Genomic DNA, 19,931 nt, shown 5'->3' on the forward strand with positions numbered 1-19,931 from the left:
AACGAATTTGATTTAGGCCTGGCTTGATAGTTATGTAACCAGCTTTTTAACTAACAATGGTTGACTATAGCAATAAAACAACAACGCCAAAACAAACGAGTGAATTAGAAAAGGAATATGTTATTAAAACTCCTCGTATCAAAAAATCGGTACATTAAATCAAATTATGTTTTAATATTACAAATTACAACTCTTGCCTCTTGTACAAAAATGAAGGTTTTTGGACATCGAGTAGTTCTCGCGAAAATGCAATTTCAGTTTCTTACTTTAAGACTTCGGACCCTGGTCCGGATTGCCTTGCCTTGAACACATATCTATCTGTATTTCATTTTGGTAAAGATCTTGTAATAACTTTTTAACACTCGCAATCCATTACATATCCTTGGCGAAGGTAAATTAACGCAATACTACGTCATCAATAGTACAGTATTTTGGTTTTCTCTTTCGTTGGGGTCACCCACATTTATTCGTTCTGTTATACGGTACCTTATACAAATATATATATTATACATAATTTTTTGTAAAAATATAAAAACAAAAAATTCAATAAAGGAGTTAAAAAGGCACTATATCTATACATGTACATAAAATCAATGTAGTAAAAGTATGCTTTAAAAACGTACTATGGTTATTGCAAGTTACAAGGGCAACTATTTACCATTTAAATTTACTCTATATTAAGAAATGTATTCAAAAGTAGCCAACATTTTGGTTTGATTCATTTTACATTTAGAGCAAATTGTTTCTTTTATTACATTTTAAATTAGTACACACAATCTGTATGTTTCTGTATTTGTTTTGACCTTATATTACATCCATTACAAGTATATACAGTACATCCATACACACATCATTAATAGACCTATTTACCTTCACCAATCAGTTTAACATAGTTTCTATATTATATGCTACATTTTTTGTCTTGGCCTTGTATTAGGCCTACATTTGTTTCATTCCACTATTTCTAAACCTTAAAATTCTGTTCTTACTATGTTAGCCATTTACATTTGTTTGTTTACTTATATGTTATAGTACAGTATTTTACAAAATGGTCAAAGAAACTGTCACAATTCAAATTTAAAATCTTAGTTATAAAATCATTGTTATTATATATATTTATTAACTGCTACATACAGTCGTGTACCAGTATAGTAACACCGACGCATGCCATTCACCGGTGGAATTTAAAAAAAAAACATTTTATTTTACATTATTTTCACTGGCTAGCTAACTGTCACATTTCTGTTTTGGCCCATGGTTTCTTTTAGGTAGACATACGGTATATAGACTAGATAAACTTATTTTAACTTTTTAGTCCTCCACCTTAAATAAAAATAGAAGCTTGAAAATTATTTCATAATTTAAGTAGTCTTACTATGTTATACAATGCGTCAAATATGGGCGAATATTTTAAAAAAATTACATAACACTGATTTAAATTTCCAATTTTAAATAAATTGTTTAAAAAATGACCATATATCAAAGATGTCTATAATTTAATTATTAATTTCTGTAAAATAATAGAAATATGAATAGAATAGTTACAATTTCTATATTAAATAGATACATGAAATTCAATACATATAGTAATATTAATTAACTAACAAACATATCAACATTAAACACAATCACCAAAAGTCTGTACCTGCCATAAATTTAGATAACAATAATTTAAATTTTTTTTTAAATGGTCACAAATTCGAGATGTCTCAAGTTATTACCAATTGTCCCGGGTGCGATTTTTTTTTTCGTACATAAGTTGGGGACCCCCTCATGAAACGTCACAAAATAAACATGAATAATTCATCAGTTAAATTTTCTTGTTCCGTGTGCACCCAAGCGTATAGCAACAAGAAGTGATTACACAACTGCGATACGATACTTTTACAGTAGGCCTAGGATTCTAAGTCAATTCACGTGATTGCCTTCGCGCACTCTTCTTCACCACACACACACACACCACTATGCAAAATGTGTCGAGTCGAGGCTAATCGACTGCTAGGCAAGACATTACACTAAGTAGTAATTCATTGGACATAGCCCAAAGAAAGCTTAGACCCACAAGAATAAAGAATGTGTATAATTTGTGTACTGTATTTTTTTAATTCTGCTATTTTATTATCAAACAATATGCATGTAATCAAAGGAACTGCGCGTATATGAACACATGAGATGGGAAGGTTAGACCCACGAGAATAAAAAATGTATTTTGGTGTAATGTTTATTGTTTAATTTTGCTGACTCTAACACACACACGTCACACACACCAACACAGCTACTACTAGAATAGACATGGGTTTAGAGAATAGTAATTAGGCCTAATAGTATCAATAGAAACTATAATTTTAACACGTAATTCTTTAGTAATAAATTATATTAAACACACCATAAACTAAAGGCTGATTATTTCGACAATCCACACAAAACGCCGCTATTCTATTATGAAATCGCACGCGGCAACCACAGCGGAGATAGGCCTAGAATCGTACCGCACTTGTGTAAACTACTGTAATCACTTCTTGTTGCTATACGCTTGGGTGCACACGGAACAAGAAAATTTAACTGATGAATTATTCATGTTTATTTTGTGACGTTTCATGAGGGGGTCCCCAACTTATGTACGAAAAAAAAAATCGCGTCCCGGGTTGATAAAATAATTATAATTGTATCATTAAATAGACATACTAAAAAGATTTGACTAACAAGTGTAGTAATATTAAACGGCATCAACAATGTGTACAGTAAATTACAGTTTTCTAAGAAATCTCATTTTTATTACTAACTATTACTACGCTTAATTGTAATACAACTTAAGCAATTGAAATGTTTAAAAGTAGTCAATTTGTTAAGTGTTACTGTAATTATGTTACCGATAATGTTGAATAAATTAATCCTGGTATCGTTATTAATGGTTTAATGGTTTTAAATTTATATAGCGCAAAATACAAATAGTATATATTATCAATATACTCTCACTTTTAAAATATATTGGTAGGATGGATTGTTACATTTTTTACAGAAGAATTGCAAATACAGATAATAAATGTTTACAAGAAATGAAAACCTATTAAGAATAAACTTAAGTAAGCAATTTACACTGTGTTGGATCGACTAAACAAGGGATGACAGAAAGTACTGCACTACACAGTACTTTGAACCAAATTAAAGTCTTTTTTTAGCACAAAGGGTAAGGTTGCTGTACAACTTATAGTATTGTGTATTTAGACTTGTTGTCTAGTTTTATTTCCTTTTCAAGCAAAAATTTATTGAAATAACTTTGTACACGGGATAATACTTTAGCATTCTCTATCACAGACAGATTTGGTGTGTATGCAATAATACTCAATAATGTGTTGACTTCTCTCTTTGATTTAAACTTTGTACCCTTCAAGTCTAAAGTATGAAGATTGACATAACATACACCGTCTTTCCATAGAGCACGGGCCCACCTTTCCAGAAAGTACATTTGGTCTTTTGTTGGAAGAGGTTGGATTGTCAACTTTTTTATTTGAGGAAGATCTACAAGCAATCTTGGAAAAGAAGGCAGATCGATTTGTCTATTAACATGAGTATTAATATCTGTCAAACTTGTCAAACGCAGTCTGGAAGGACTAAGACAGACTTCATCATACAAATTCCAAACTGACTTTAATTCACATGCCATATTTTTGTACTGCTCATCTTCAAATGGTAATAACCATTCATTTCCGTAGTGCCCAGGCCTGCTGCCAATTGACAAGTTTGTGCATTCATGTTTCATGTAACCAGTTTGTTGACAAGCAATTTCTGTTATGTCTTCTAGTACGTCTTTTGCCTTTTCGTCCACATCTGTTTCTTCTATAAAAGCAATGTTTTTGTACTGCTCATCTTGAAATGTTAATAAACCTCTAGGACTGTTTCTTTCTTCTAAGTTGTAGTGCTCGGGCCTACTGTAAATTGGTAAGTTTGTGCATTCATGTTTCATGTAACCGGTTTGTAGACAATGACCTTCTGGTGTTATGTCTCCTAATACGTATTTCGAATTTTCCTCCACGGCTGTTTCTTCCATAAAAGTATTGTTCTTGTACTGCTCATCTTGAAATGAATTTAAGCCTTCAGGAGTGTTTCTTTCTTCTAAGTTGTAGTGCTCAGGCCTACTGTAAATTGGTAAGTTTGTGCATTCATGTTTCATGTAACCGGTTTGTAGACAATGACCTTCTGGTGTTATGTCTCCTAATACGTATTTCGAATTTTCCTCCACGGCTGTTTCTTCCATAAAAGTAGTGTTCTTGTACCGCTGATCTTGAAATGAATTTAAGCCTTCAGGAGTGTTTCTTTCTTCAAAATTGCATTGCTCATGCCTACTGTCAATTGGCAAATTTGCGCATTCATGTTTCATGAAACCGATTTGTAGACAAGGACTTTCTGGTGTTATGTATTCTAATACGTATTTTTCCTTTTCATCTACAGCTGTTTGTTCCATAAAAGCAATGTTTTTGTACTGCTCTTCTTGAAATGTTAATACTCCTTTAGGAATGTTTTCTGCCCCTAAATTGTAGTGCTCAGGCCTACTGTCAGGTGGCAAATTTGCGCATTCATGGTTCATGTAACCCGTTTGTAGACAGGGACTTTCTGATTTTATGTCTTCTAATACATATTTTGCGTTTTCATCTACAGCTGTTTTTTCTATAAAAGCAATGTTCTTGTACTGCTTATCTTGAAATGTTAATAAGCCTTCAGGAGTGTTTCTTTCTTCTAAATTGCAGTGCTCAGACCTACTGTCATTTGGCAAAGTTGCGCCTTCATGTTTCTTGTAACCGGTTTGTAGACAATGGATTTTTGATTTGATGTCTTCTAATACGCATTTTTCTTTTTCATCCACATCTGTTTCTGCCATAAAGTCTATGCTGTCTAGATCCTTAAAGCATTCTGCTGATCTATCAAGCAACGTTGCCACATTTCTCAGGAATTTACAATTACCACCTTCATCGAATCGAATTCGTTTTACCCACAATAAATTTATCAACATAGAAGGATCTTTTCCAAGTTTGATATGAACATTTTTGAAGGCTGGAGAACTAGGTGCCAGTTGCATTAATATGATGGAATTGGATGTTACGACCACATCATTAAAATGAATTGATACAGATTTCAAAATTTCGAATGATTTTGAACTGCAATTTAAATCTAAAAACTTCAACTTCATTTGTTTCTCCGAATCCTCCTCCAACTCCTGTAGAAGACTCACTGGGTTCAGTTTTTCATCCAGGTTGATAGTTTCAATATTTGGAAACTTTAACAATGCTGCTGCTACTTTTTCAACTAACGAACATTCTGTTAAATCCGCAGCCTCGATCATATTCATATTAACTGAGCTAGAGAATGTAGCCAAAGATGTACAACTTGCGTCATTAAGAATGGCTTTATCTGCCATTAGCTTATTGACAATATCGGTCACTTTTGGAGAATTTACTGACGAGTAACTGTGTAAACACACAGCAGATGGCACAAGCTTCCTTATTTTATCTCGGTCAAGAGCTCTTTGGTGACTTAAGACATCATCCCAATATGATAGAACGATAACACCTTGTGTGGTTTCTATCAGCTCACAACAAGCAGCTTTTGAATTTTTGTGAGATACTGTTTTGGTTGTTGGTGATGCTAGACTAAATTCTGGTACAGAAAAGGTTTCAACTGGAACATAGGAAACAGAGAGTGGAGTGTATGGCTCCAAACATGCTGCGCTCTTGGGGTTATTAGTACACCTCCCAACATCAATTTGCAAAAATACTGACAATTTTACATTTGACAAAGGTTGCATTTTATGAAGAACATACTTTCCATATGCGAATGTTCTGTAGTATCTAGGATAAAACAGCTTTAAAACCTGGTATGGTACAATTATCCTTTCTAGTCTCTTGAGTTCAGAGAAAATATTAACAATATTTTCCGAAATTTTATCTCTTGTTACAGTTAATTGACTTATGTCTAGGACCTGAACATGTTCAAGAAATCCTTTTTTACAAGTGTGACGGCTAACTGCTCGTAAAAACCTTGTTGAAGCCAATGTATTCATTTTGACCTGTAGCACGAGATCATTTAACTTTTGGAACATCATGAGCATTTCAACAACCATCTCTGAAACCTCAACATCTTGGAAATCAGCAACTATTGATAACTTTTCCAGGGAGACACATCTTCTTTTACTACTGCCTCTTTTCAACTCATTAATTATTGAGCAGAACTGGGAAGACGACATAAATCGTGGAAAATTAAGAGCAATCAATTTAGGAAACCTTTTGATAAGCTTTGCGAATGTAACTGCTGATTTGTCAGTTTTAAGGAAAAGTTCAGGTGCTTCAATCTTCATGATCATGATGTTTGGTGGTTTTATCAATTTCAACATAGAATGCACACATTCCAGTACATCTGTACTTTCTTTTCTTGTGCCACCTAATTCCAAATATGTATGCTTAGACACTATTTTGCCTAGTTTCTCCAAAACTTCTACCTTATTCTTGCAATCCTCTAAACATGTCGCAGTGAGGGTGTAATTCTGTACACTATTCTCAACAAATAGTTTCAACAGATCATACGATTTGTTGTCAGCATCTAAGAGTCCCGTCAAAAACCTAGTGACCATCTTCATTTGATTGGACATCAATAAGACAACTGGATATGACTCGGATGTACTCTTCAAATAAAAGGCAGCTAAGAAATTAAGAATAATGTTGTGAACTGCTATGTATGATGGAATAACCTTGAGTGAAGCAGTTCTGGTTGATTGGGTTATTAAGCCAATACGCTCTGCTAACATTCCGTCTTCGGGATTCAGTTGAAATATGGTTGATTTTGTTGTAAGTGCACTTAATGCTGCTTTGCCAGTATTTGTCATAACATCAATATAATTCTGGGGTACATTTTGGAAAGTATCGAAGTGCGCCGACTTCCTTCCATTTTCTTTTCTGTCGTAACGTCGCAAAAGAAACATGCAAAATTGACTTAGTAGGTCAGTTTGTGTTAGTGGTACGCTGTCGTGAATTTTACGATACGATGCTTCCTGCCACATAAGACATATTATTACAGAAAATAGTGGACACTTCATTAATCCAACAAAATTTGAATTGTTGAATTCTTTTACAAAGCATTCTTCTTCCGTCGGTCGGTTTTTGAAAAACACTTTTACATACTCTTTAATTTCAGCCTCAGAAAACCCTGGTAACATGAAATGAGAATCAAACTGTACATTAGATTCAAGATTCTCTGATGTAGTTGTTGCAATAATGGTACTGAATGAGAGGTATTCTCCATTTAGAAACCCATCCAAAGCGGTTAAGACTTCATCGGATGCTTCATCCAAGCCATCAAGAATGAATATAAATTCACCAGAGTTGGATTTAATGTAATGCCATATGTCATCCTGAATAAGATTACTATTAAAAATGGTTGGCAATAGCTTAGGAAAAATTGCTCTTTCGACGATTTCTTCTTGACAGACCTTATCTGAACTTATTTCATTTACTCTAAGAAAAAATGGTATTTTATTACCAAAAACAACATTTCTAGATGTTGCCCAATCATGAACAAGTTTTTTGCAAAATGTAGTTTTGCCAGAACCGGCTATTCCTTCAATCAAAACTTTCCTTGTTTCTCTATCTAAAAACTCAGTTGGCTTTACAGATTTTCCATTTTGCCTTTCTGTTAACTCAATCTCTATGTAGTTATCCGTAAGAGTATAGTTCATTGAATTGCCCATGTTTGGTTGCATGTAGTTCAGTTCTTTGTACTTCATTGTCAGCGCATTTCTTATTGCTGTCTTAATAACAGCCCCTATAAATTAATTGATAAACATGTTAAATTTTACAGTAAACAAGTACATAACTTTACTTTTTACTGTAATACATTATCGTCGCACACATTACATTCAGTTTTTAGTTAATAATTCAGCGTAGTTTTATTTTCTCTATTCTGTTCTGCATATTATTTACTCCTCTCACAGAATGCATCATGTCAAATGTTATTATATAACATTTAAGAATTCACTTTATCAATCAAAATTAAGGGAGACCGGGGCGCTTTGAAACAAATTTTTGTTTGTTGATAATAATTCTGAAAATAATAGTCTTAAAACTTCCAAAATGGTGTCAAAAGCAGGTAATGGGTGCCATTCATTATTACTAAAGTCAAAAAGAACAAAACTAATTTGGTAATTTTTTTAGGAGGCTAATTAACTTTAACTACTCCGGTGTTTCAATGTACCCCAGTCTAGAGGTCCATTGAAGTAATAATTAATGTAGTTAATACTGCTTACCATTAATTTACCATGATTTACTAAAATTAGAATAGTCTCATAATTACCTATAAAAATCACATAAGCCCATATAAACACATTTTACCATTAAGAAAGGCTAGCACAAAAACACGTTTTGCTTGATTAATCAAAACTATTATGTTGTCCCATACTTCCCTTTGCATTGGTGGGGCAGTGTAGGTTGTGTATGGTCATAGAGTTGTCAGGGCATTTAAAACTTTCGCCCAATGTGTTCGTATGAAAATAAACGACTCTGTTTCAATGTGCCCGTGTTTCAAAGCGCCCTGGGGTCTGTTGAACCCACAAATGTGAAAACGCCCACAAATGTGAAAACAACCACAAATGTGAAAACGCATTACCCACAAATGTGAAAACGCATTACCCACAAATGTGAAAACGCATCACCCACAAATGTGAAAACAACCACAAATGTGAAAACGCATCAACCACAAATGTGAAAACAGCGCCCACAAATGTGAAAACGATTATCGCCCACAAATGTGATAACGCCCACAAATGTAAAAAAAGAGAGACTTTTTCGCCCACAAATGTAAAAAAAATCAGATCAAATTTAATGCTAGATTCAGACAAACATTATATCATGATTGTATTGAGTTGTTTGTTCACGATACGTCTGTTAGGATCGTCGTTAACACGTTGGATTATTATCATTTGCTGCTCGTGCGCGCGATATTTGCACGTTAACTCGTTTGTTTAATGAACGTAATAGTTCAAGACAATTTGCTGCGCGCGTGCACCATACTTCAAGGTCAAGGCCATGTTATATCATTGTTGCTTCTAGTGTGTGGTTGCTGGCTTACTATTATGTACGTATAGTTATAAGTCGATGTTCGTTATTTTTTTTGCGCGCGCACACGATACAACAAGGTCAAGGTTCAATTGCTACTTGTATGTAGTGTGTGGTTATTAACTCGTTGGCTTACTGTTATGTACGTATAGTTCCAAGTCGATGCTCGATTCGATGTTTTTGGGCGCGTACACGATACCACAAGGTCAAGGTCATATATACTATTGCTACTTGTGGTTGTTAACTCGTTGGCTTATTGTTATGTACGTATAGTTCCAAGTCGATGGTCGATTCGATGTTTTTTGTGCGCGTGCACGATACTACAAGGTCATATATCATTGCTGCTTGAAGTGCAGTTGGGCTTACTATATTAGTATTATGTACGTATTATAGCTCCAAGTCGATGCTCGGTGTACACGATACTACAAGATCAATGCTATACTCGTCGTTCAGTTATTGCAGTAGTTCCTAATGTTCAATTTTTTTACAAAACTATAACCACAAGATAATAATACAAGAGCTAGAGCAAGAACAACTAATAAAAGAATATTTCTTTATTTTAAAGCGATAAACAAATCCGTATTACACTACATACAAGTAGCAATTTAACCTTGACCTTTTAGTATCGTGTGCACGCGCAAAAAACTATACGTACATAATAGTAAGCCAACAACCACACACTAGAAGCAACAATGATATAACATGGCCTTGACCTTGAAGTATGGTGCACGCGCGCAGCAAATAACAAATATTGTCTTGAACTATTACGTTCATTAAACAAACGAGTTAACGTGCCAATATCGCGCGCATGAGCAGCAAATTATAATAATCCAACGCGTTAACCACGACCCTAACAGACGTATCGTGAACAAACAATTATTGAAACAACTCAATACAGTCATGATATAATGTAGTACCTCGATCAAAATTGTTTGAGTCTAGCATTAAATTTGATCTGATTTTTTTTTTTACATTTGTGGCCGAAAAATTCTCTTTTTTTTTTACATTTGTGGGCGTTATCACATTTGTGGGCGATGATCGTTTTCACATTTGTGGGCGCTGTTTATTACATTTGTGGTTGATGCGTTTTCACATTTGTGGTTGTTTTCACATTTGTGGGTGATGCGTTTTCACATTTGTGGTTGTTTTCACATTTGTGGGTGATGCGTTTTCACATTTGTGGTTGTTTTCACATTTGTGGGCGTTTTTACATTTGTGGGTTCAACAGGGTCCCCTATTCTTCAAAATCATGCATACAGTACGTACCTCGTGGTGGTAAGTCGATGACCATATCAGTTGTACTCTGATGACAAACTTCAGGACAGATGTCTAATAGAAAATAAATTCGTTTATATGGGAATAATTATAATGTGATTGGTTTGTGTCAGTTTTCTGGACTTTACTACAATTAACTTGAAAAGTAATACGACTCCTACAGTGTTTGTGATACAGAAGAAAAATTACATACCATTATATGTTTCAGGCTCGATATCAGGTGATGATATTATTGGATAATTATCTGAAGTGAAAAAACTACAGTATAAATAACCACATGAAATACCGTTTGCATTGGGAATTATTTAAAATATCGTAATGTCGAAATGTGATAGATGTTAGCTATTGTGATCTTATATTTATTTTTAACATTGTACTAAAAATTATTCATTAATGTCACACATGACCTTAATTATGACAGGCTTTTATGTTTATGGTGATAATTAAAATAACTGATTAATGTATATATTTTAAATATAAGAATAATAATAATATAAATAAAAATAATAAATTCGTGAATAAAAATACTGAAAGATGAGGGCGTATCAATTTGATCTCTGGTGCGCGTGCGTACAACTGAGGACTAGTGCTGTTCCACCGTACCACGCCGAGAGTGTTAAAGAGTCGCTATCCAATCGAGTTTGAACAATACCATGAAAGCCCCAGTGGTCTAATGGTTAGGACATCTGCATATCAAGCAGGCGGTCCGAGTTCGAGTCTCGGTTGGGGCGACTTTTTCTCATTCTCACAGATTTCCTCATCTTTATCGTTTCAAATTAATTAATTAAAATTTCAGTATATCACCGGGCGGTTTAGAATTAATGTTCATTGCCTGATGTGTTTATATATATACATATAAACAAATCAGGCAAAGAACATTAATTCTAAACCGCCCGGTGATATACTGAAATATAATTAATTAATTATATATATATATATATATATATATATTAGAAAGACTAAAACAAATACTCACGATCACAATAGCACAAATCAGGGTAATCTTCTCCGTCAATGTTGACCTTGAAAATACCAAGCTCACACAGTGTCGTGGGATCATAAAGTACTGCATCCCTTATAGCATTAACATTTTCTTTTGGAATATCCAATGTTATACACGTACAACCTTTCTCTACTCCATTGACAACGCAGTCAAATGTTATGTGATAAAAGTTTTTAATTTCTTCCACTAAATCATCTACCTCATCTTTACTCAACTGTTCAGGACTACACTTTAGTTTAAACTTCACTCTTGTAAAATCAACATCTAGTGAGTATAATATAACATAACAAGAAAGTTAGAACATTATTGCACTTCGAGCTCTTGGCTAGCTTGGTAACGTGCATTAGCATTTAAAACGAATTGAGATTGTAAATAGATTGCATCTAGTTGCTTTAAAGCTCAGGTACAGGCATGAATTTTAAATATAATATTTGGTTAATTGTACATAAATCAAATATTTGTTACAGAAATCAAGACGAAAAAACATGAATTTCCCTTAATATGGCCAAATACAAAATTTTGCAAAATTCTTCCATAAAAACCAGGAAGACCTTTTTTCAGTAAGTTAGGTAGTTAACCTAATGTAATAACATGTCTTGTGATTCCCTAGAAGGTGAAAAAAGATGGTGGATATACGGTGGATAATTTTTGCTATAGCATGATAATAAAAATTTCAAGTTGAATAAAAATTCCAGAAATGTAATATTCAAGTTATATTACCTATACTTAGTCATCTGATAACATTTTTTACCACACTGTTTATTTTTCGGAGCTTTTTAAAATGCCTCTCTATTTACAAAATTTGTGTACAAAAGAATAGAGATTTTACTGTGTAATTTGAACTATCCCCCCCACTGATAAGAAAGTGCTTATTTTCAACAAGGTCGTGTAACACAAATAAAATCCCAAAAATTATGAAACATAGGGGAAACTATAGATCGATAATTATTGGAATGTATGATCAATAGAAATTTTTTGCCCGCACCTGGCCTTTAACTTACCCGGTAATAGTGAACTCTCAAACAGGTGCACCACATAATCATTATTTTTACCATAATCTTCTACTCTTCTATACAGGTCATTGCACTTCAATTTTATTAAAAGCGACTGAAGACAACATACATTTGTTCTTCGAAGTAGTAGAGGACTCTCTCGCAAGTGGCGTACTAACTTTTCTGGATTGTCAATTGTGTTTGAATAAACTGTATACAAAGAAAACAAGATGGCGTTTACGTAATACCATGGCTTAAACAGTGTTATCTTTCTGACATTTTCTGATGATTATAAATTCGTTAAAACTTTTCAAATTAGTAAAAGTTGAGTTATTTACAGTGTGAAGCACTGCTGTATAGCAATATTTTATATTATAACAGACCTAAGTTTATACTTCCCATTTGATTGGTAGATTACGTTCGGAAAGTGATTATTGAACATTCATTTTTTTGAAAATATTTTCTTAATTTTGCGCCACCCTAGGCTAGGACTGTTTGGCGTTTAAAAACCAAACTTTAGTGTGCTTGTGTAGTCTGCACAAAAAGAAATCAGAGTGTTGTCTTTTTAAATGGCCTAATTTAATGAAAATTAATTAATGAATGTTTGGTATTCGTTGAATAGGAAAGAATATTCGTTCGTTTAAAAAATGTCCACATTCAACTCATAAACATTACAGTATTTGTATATTCAATTTAATTGTATTATGTCTTACCGTTCAGTAATCTCTTTGCTCTATTCAACACATTTGGTGGGAAGTTTTCTTCTATATAAAGAAGCATTTCCTCAAACTCAAAATCGGGGATTTTTTCTGATGCATTTGGCTTTGTCATGTCTGGAAAAATAGAGGTAATGCACTGTAAGTCAGTCAAGTTTGTTTTTTTGTTTTTTAATCATTGTAGTATAAACTAAAAAAGCACCCAAAGCATATCTAAATAATCTGTACGGTAACTTTAAGCAAATTTAAACTAAACTAGAATTTAATTCGTCACTTTGACGAATTATAGGTATTTTTTTTTTAAACATCCATATACATTAAATACGATCGCAAACATGTTCATCCTATGACCCAATGCCTATTATAGTATGCTCATATTCTTGAGTTGTGCCTATTATGTGTCATATTATATAATGGCTTCGCTCGCGTACCATCTAGGTCGTGCCCACAGATGTTTCTCGAATACAGAGTAATTTCAGCGTAAAAAAAATGTTCTTTTTAGTCGCGTGGAAGCGACTCTATAGTTCACTATGTCGGTCGGTCGGTCTGTCGGTCGGTCGGTCTGTCTGTCGGTCCGGTATCACTATGCGTTTTATCGCTTTCTGACCTTATCTTGATATCAGTTTAATCTAGCTAGGTCAATTTTTCACAGTATATTCCTTATGGCCAGGAATCAATGTGGTTATGTTTTCACGGTGCGCAATAAAAAATTACGCGGTCTACGCACGATTTAACGAAATCACGTTTGTAATCATATCTTCACAACCATGAATCACAATTAAATAAAATTTGGTACTTATAAATTTCAGGGCATAAATCATCATATGGCAATACAATTACGTGCGTAGCGCATGTAACGCATGCGTACGCGCGCTTAACATTTTCAAAATTTATTTTCGATGAAATAAGAGTACATTTCAGGCAATTTTAAGCGTTTACAAAATTGCCATGAGTGCGCATATTTTTGCTCGCGCTCTGCGCGTTAAATGTTATTGCGCACTCTTTTTGCCCGATTTCTGTTTTCTTGACTTACTTTTCAACTCGAAATTACGTTATACGAGCACGTCGAAAGTGACAGGCTACGCACGTGTAAATTAAAAAAAAATAAATGTTTTTAAACATTTCAACATTTTTAAACATGTTCAGTAATTTCGGTCAGTATAGTTCACTATGTCGGTCAGTCGGTCTCTCCGTCTGTCTGTCTGTCGGTCTGTCTGTCGGTCTGTCGGTCTGTCTGTCGGTCCGGTATCACTATGCATTGTAGCACGCGACTTAATGGCTGTTGGCCTTGTTTTATGTACGTACCGCAGGATTATGATAGTTATTGTTGTTGTTACCAGAAACGAATGAATAGACACGATGATTTATGTAAAAAACTAAAATTAGCACCATGGGAATTATTTCCACAAAAAAAAACTTGTCACAAAATGAGTTCAAATTTTGGATTTGGACTTATTAGGGTTGATGGATGAGGAAGAGGATGGGTACAAAGAAAAACAATTTTTAAATATTTTCTTTATCTACTCAATAACGAAATATTTTTGTTTTATAGGCCTATAATGTGATTAATGTTTTAGCGAACTAGTATAACATGAGTAGACCCCGACAAAAGCCAAATAATAATTTTAAATGCCATTATTTAAGACAAGTTGGACTACAGTAGTTGTATCAAATATATAATAATGAATAAGCCAAATAATAATTAAGGAATTTCATTATTTAAGGTAAGGTGACACGGTAGTGGTATCAAATACATAATATAATGTTACAAATTGAATTACTGTGCTTATGTGGTGTTGTGTATAAATTAACGTTTACAACCTTTCACAAAAGGTATATTTGCCATTCCATCACATATACAGTAGTATGTATTGTTTTTTTTAATTGAAATAATCATCATTATGTTGACTGCTTATAATGTTTAATTTACCTGCCACGCATCTCGCTAGGCCATCTTTTCCAATAGCTTTAAGCTGTTCTGCTAGTTTCATTCTTGAGCCTATTACTTGAGTTTTCTGCCTCCATTTACGTAGCATGGTCACTATTGTAAATAGTTTTGATTCTTTGTTGTCTGCTATGAGATCTTGAATTTCAGGAACTTCAAAGCCGAGCTTGAGTGCCAGATTCGTCCATTCATCGCCATTGAGTTTCTCGGCAATTGTAGAAAACTCTTTGTCGGTAACTAAGAAAGAATGTATGGATTATCGATATTAATATTGATATTATTTATTTTATTGAAAGAATGACACAATGAACTATTAAAGATTTACAAACATGGATCAGCATTTGATTTGTTTGTATATGCTGTTTGCTGTGATTTTCTATGCTGTTTTTAAAGGAACCCATTGGAATGAAGTTGATTTTATGGGCTATCCTTGGTTTCTTATTCAATCTATTTGATTGTAAATTGTTTTTATTTATATTGTCTTGTAATCTTGTGTTGAAATCGAATAAAATCGAATCATCTAATCATTCTCAAAAAGGCATAGATGATTACAATCCTATCTATAATACACATCATACATGCAATTTTTATATTAACTCCATATTTTAAAATGTATTGAGTTACCAAGGAACAACTTGTATGTAATGAACAATCATTGACTTATCTATCATCTCCTTAAATTATCCGCCTAGGCTTACGATATGAATATAAATTATATGACTTTTTATACTTACTGACGCCTTTATCAGTTTTTCTTCGTTTCGCTTCACAATCTACAAAACAAAAGTAAACCATTTTACCAGCAAACACGAAACATAATAATGATCATCGTACCCATGAATGTTTTATAGAATAAAATGTGTAAGATTTCTTTTTAAAAAGATTTTCAATATACGTCCTAGTTATGTAGTTGAATGTGTATTTATTACTATTTTATTCCATTTAAACAGAAAAAAAACCCAGAAAACTTACACAAAAAATCTAAACTTACCAACTAAATTATCTTGAGCATGGCGCTTTTGTCCTTTATTTTGCCCATCTATATTATGAATTAACAAATTAAAATAATTGTTATATTACAGCTTGTGAGTTTTCCTTTGCGTTTTTATTCATAATACGAAGATCAATGTTGTTACGGTTGCCGCTATATACAGGAGAATTAGGCCTAAATGAGTATGAGTATGAGGTGAAATTTCTGATGACGTGAAAATTCAACAGCATTTAGAAAGTAAAGGAAGTTTCTGGGATGTTTGAAAAGGGGTATGGGGTGGAGGTATCCCTCGAAAAAAATTTCCTTTAAACTTTTGTTTTCCTGTTTAATCTTCATAGGGGGATCAGAACCGGGTCGGCCCTATCTTAATCAGCATGCAAATTGATTTAGTTTAGAAACGTACTTTCTAATAGGCCTACACCATCAGAACTTGAAGAAAGATCCTGTACTTGAGGTTCAGTCATTCTAATTAGAAATAATAAAATAACATCATATTTATTGAATTGTAGATTAACAGATTTAATATAATTATTCTATTTTTATTTATAGGCATCTTAAATGCAATCAGTAATCTGAGGTTTACTGCACTCTACCGGCCTGTTTTAGATCATTGATGATACAAAACATAATGACGGATGTTCGAAAAAAAAAGTAAAAAATAAACCATGTGTCAAATTAATATAAAATGACAATAGCCGTCATATTTCAGATTTGTAGTTCACTCAGTGTTCTCTCAATACAGTACCGAATCATTGGTATACTATACTGAACTAATCTAAAGAAAATCTGCTTCATGAGAACACTGATACACTGTTTGTAATATTCCTATCGTTACAATTTCATTCATTAGGCAATTCAGAAAATCACGTCGTTTTGTTGACAACGATGGAGTAATCCCCCAGGTCTTAAATATTTCGTATTCTGGAACCCATTCATTTAAATTCTGAAATAGGCTTATAGGTCAGAGTATTATTTTGAAAAAATAGTTGTTTTCCCTATTTGAGAGAGATAATAATCTATAACGGACGTACGTTTCCAATGGAACGGAGATTTATAGTTAATATATAGATATAAATAGTTATTTACAATAACATTATGTTATCACTCTATTTTATTACTTCCGTCGAGAAACCTCAGCGTATTAAATACTCCTGCACACATTGCGATTGTTAGAAGCAATTTCATGGCGACAACCCCATAACATACAGGTATGTTTGTGTACTGTCAAAACCCTTGTTTTAGGGAGTTACGTATGTGTACTGTCAAAACCTTTGTTTTGGAGAGTTGTTTGCATCTCTAATGGCTGTTGGCCGGTTTAGTTATTCAAATCAATATCAAGCGAACGCAAGCATAATGACTTACACTGGCTAACGGTAGCAGGAGTACTAATTCATTTCAAGATTTTTAGGGTATATTTTTATATAGTCTTATGATGAGAGATCTCCTGTTCTGTATATTTAGATATCATGTTCCGGTTAATCCGGTTAACTATTGTACAAACAACCATTTTTAGTCGCGTGGACGCGACTCTATAGTTCACTATGTCGGTCGGTCGGTCTGTCGGTCTGTCGGTCTGTCGGTCTGTCTGTCTGTCGGTCCGGTATCACTATGCGTTTTAGCACGCGACTTATGGCTGTTGGCCTTGTTTTATTTTACTATAGGCCATATCCGTAATATATTTCAGCATGCGAAATTAAAATAAATAAATTTAATTGACTAGATGGTCGAAACTAGCGATTTCAAATGTGGTACCGCAGGACTACTGTATAATATTATGTTGTTTACACGTTTCAGGAACGAATAAATATAGTAGACACGGTGATTTATGTAGTCAACTAAAATTAGCACCCTGGGAATTTTTCAGCAAGGATATCCATTCGACAGTGTATACCACGATCGGAAACACCCCTATTTGGAGCAAATCGTTGAAGCTAAATTCGTTTTATTTTCAATAATTAATTATCTAACTCAACTTAATTAGTAAACATGTTTAAATTAGGTTATTAAAATCAGGAGGGCCCACCGAAAGTATGAACTAACTATATTTAGGCCTACCATCGAGTAAAAATTCTAGAATTTTGCCCTTACGTAAATGTATATATATAAATTAATTAGAAACATTTTGCCATTCGAAAAATTCCAACTAGGTTATAAATAGCATTTCAAATCAATACTTTTAATTGCTATATCCGACCCCTTCGTCATATACACTGAAACCCGTCCAATTGGGAATTTTCTGCAGTTTTAAATTAGACCACTAGAATCATAATAATTGAAGCTGTTCTTGAATTGAAACAAAATCATTTCTTGTTCTTATATATAGGCCTTTGTTTTAAATCCTGTTTAAATACTTTGTCTCATTTAATGAATCGATTACTGACTTCGTAATAATAGACCTATAACTAATTATTTGCTATGCAATGTATAGGCCTATTTTTTTATTTGACACTCGCTCCAAGCTTTTACGGAAATAATCATGAAAATATTCATAAAAATAAGAAACACTTTAAGCGCTACGTTTTCGAAAGGCCTGTCTCATTCGGTGTTTATAGTGAACGTAAGAGTGAATTTGATAATAAACCTGGTTTAAAATATCTATTGTTTATTACTATAAAATTCATTGCATTGTAGGCCTAATAACAAGTAATTATAGCCCTCGTTTTAGATTTCTTTTTGTTTGCGAAATATAAAAATATATAATATACTGTATTAAGAGAAAAAAAGATATATAAAAGCGAGATTGAACTAAAATCGGGGTCATCTGACTATGACATAAATTACGAATGAGTAGGCCTACCTGTGTTTTAACAACTGGCATAAATCCCGGCCTCAAACAAACAATATATATGATTTTAAAAATCTGCCTTACTGTGTTCCAAAATAATTATACTGAGGCCTATGAACATTTCAAAACTTGACTCTACAGTAGGCTACGGTGAATCCTCTTCGAGATCGTAGATCAAAATAGAAGAAATAGATCATCCTTCAATTTAAGAAAAACAGCGATGCCGCCAGATAACTTATGCTTCCGCGCGGTAATGGCGCCGCTGAATGAATGATGAATCGTACTTATCACACACTCCGAAACGGAAGTACGTCATAACTCCAGTTTCTGTCATACATGAAAAGGGGTGTAGATTCAAATATTCTAATACGTGCCCGCTCATACAACAATAAGTAAAGTTTCACGATTAATGTATATTTTACTTACGAAAACCTCTTGGTGGTCCGTTGGGTACGTTCGCGAAGTTATAAAGTTATATAAATTATGGGCGGAAAATTTAGTTATCAAGTACCACTACAAATTCTTTTTTTTTTCAGCCTTATTAAACTATAAGTGATATGGTTTCCTAATGCTCCCGTCCTCTTGAATATAACTGCCTAGTAACGTAACGGAATACGTACAGTACTATAGTTTAGGATTATACTTTCGTTCTGTACATAAGCCACGGACTTTGTTCATTTCACGTTACACAAAATGTTTACTACTGATTGTTTAAAAAAAAACTAATTGATAATAAATCATTATTACTTCAATTATTAAATAGAATATCGATCAAAAAGGCATCATTTAATTAATAAAGAACAATAATTGAAACTCACGCCGTTTTTTGTAAGAAATATCTTTTTGTTGACAAAATAACGCAAATAGCGAAATAGATTACTGAATTTCCAACTTTGTTGGCCCGGATAAAATAACTTGTGATAGTATGTCGAGTTGTCGAATTAATAAGTGTGTGGATGTAATCCATCTCAAAATTAAGGCAACAGACAACATTATATATATTTAAACATAAATCTATCAGCGATACTAAAAGATTTTATAATGTTTAAATGTACCGGTACACAATTCCTTATGGGAAAAAAATGAAAAGTGATATTCCAAAAGGCATTTCGCACATTTAAAACGA

The 19,931-nt window shown here is 33.3% G+C and overlaps 1 protein-coding gene across 1 annotated transcript; it reads right to left on the reverse strand.

Moving 5' to 3' along the window:
* Positions 1 to 137: 137 nt before the first annotated feature.
* On the reverse strand, positions 138 to 19,034 carry LOC140056383 (uncharacterized). The gene is made up of 11 exons (XM_072101743.1): positions 18,818 to 19,034; positions 16,424 to 16,485; positions 16,021 to 16,068; positions 15,764 to 15,802; positions 15,015 to 15,266; positions 13,082 to 13,201; positions 12,378 to 12,578; positions 11,350 to 11,640; positions 10,567 to 10,617; positions 10,365 to 10,427; positions 138 to 7,809 (listed from the first exon to the last, which is right to left on the reverse strand). The coding sequence occupies exons 2-11, from the start codon at positions 16,482 to 16,484 to the stop codon at positions 3,206 to 3,208; spliced, it is 5,730 nt and encodes a 1,909-aa protein (XP_071957844.1). The 5' UTR covers position 16,485; positions 18,818 to 19,034; the 3' UTR covers positions 138 to 3,205.
* Positions 19,035 to 19,931: the final 897 nt, after the last annotated feature.

The sequence above is a fragment of the Antedon mediterranea genome, chromosome 8 (genome assembly GCF_964355755.1).
Source record: "Antedon mediterranea chromosome 8, ecAntMedi1.1, whole genome shotgun sequence".
Classification (NCBI taxonomy): Eukaryota; Metazoa; Echinodermata; class Crinoidea; order Comatulida; family Antedonidae; genus Antedon; species Antedon mediterranea.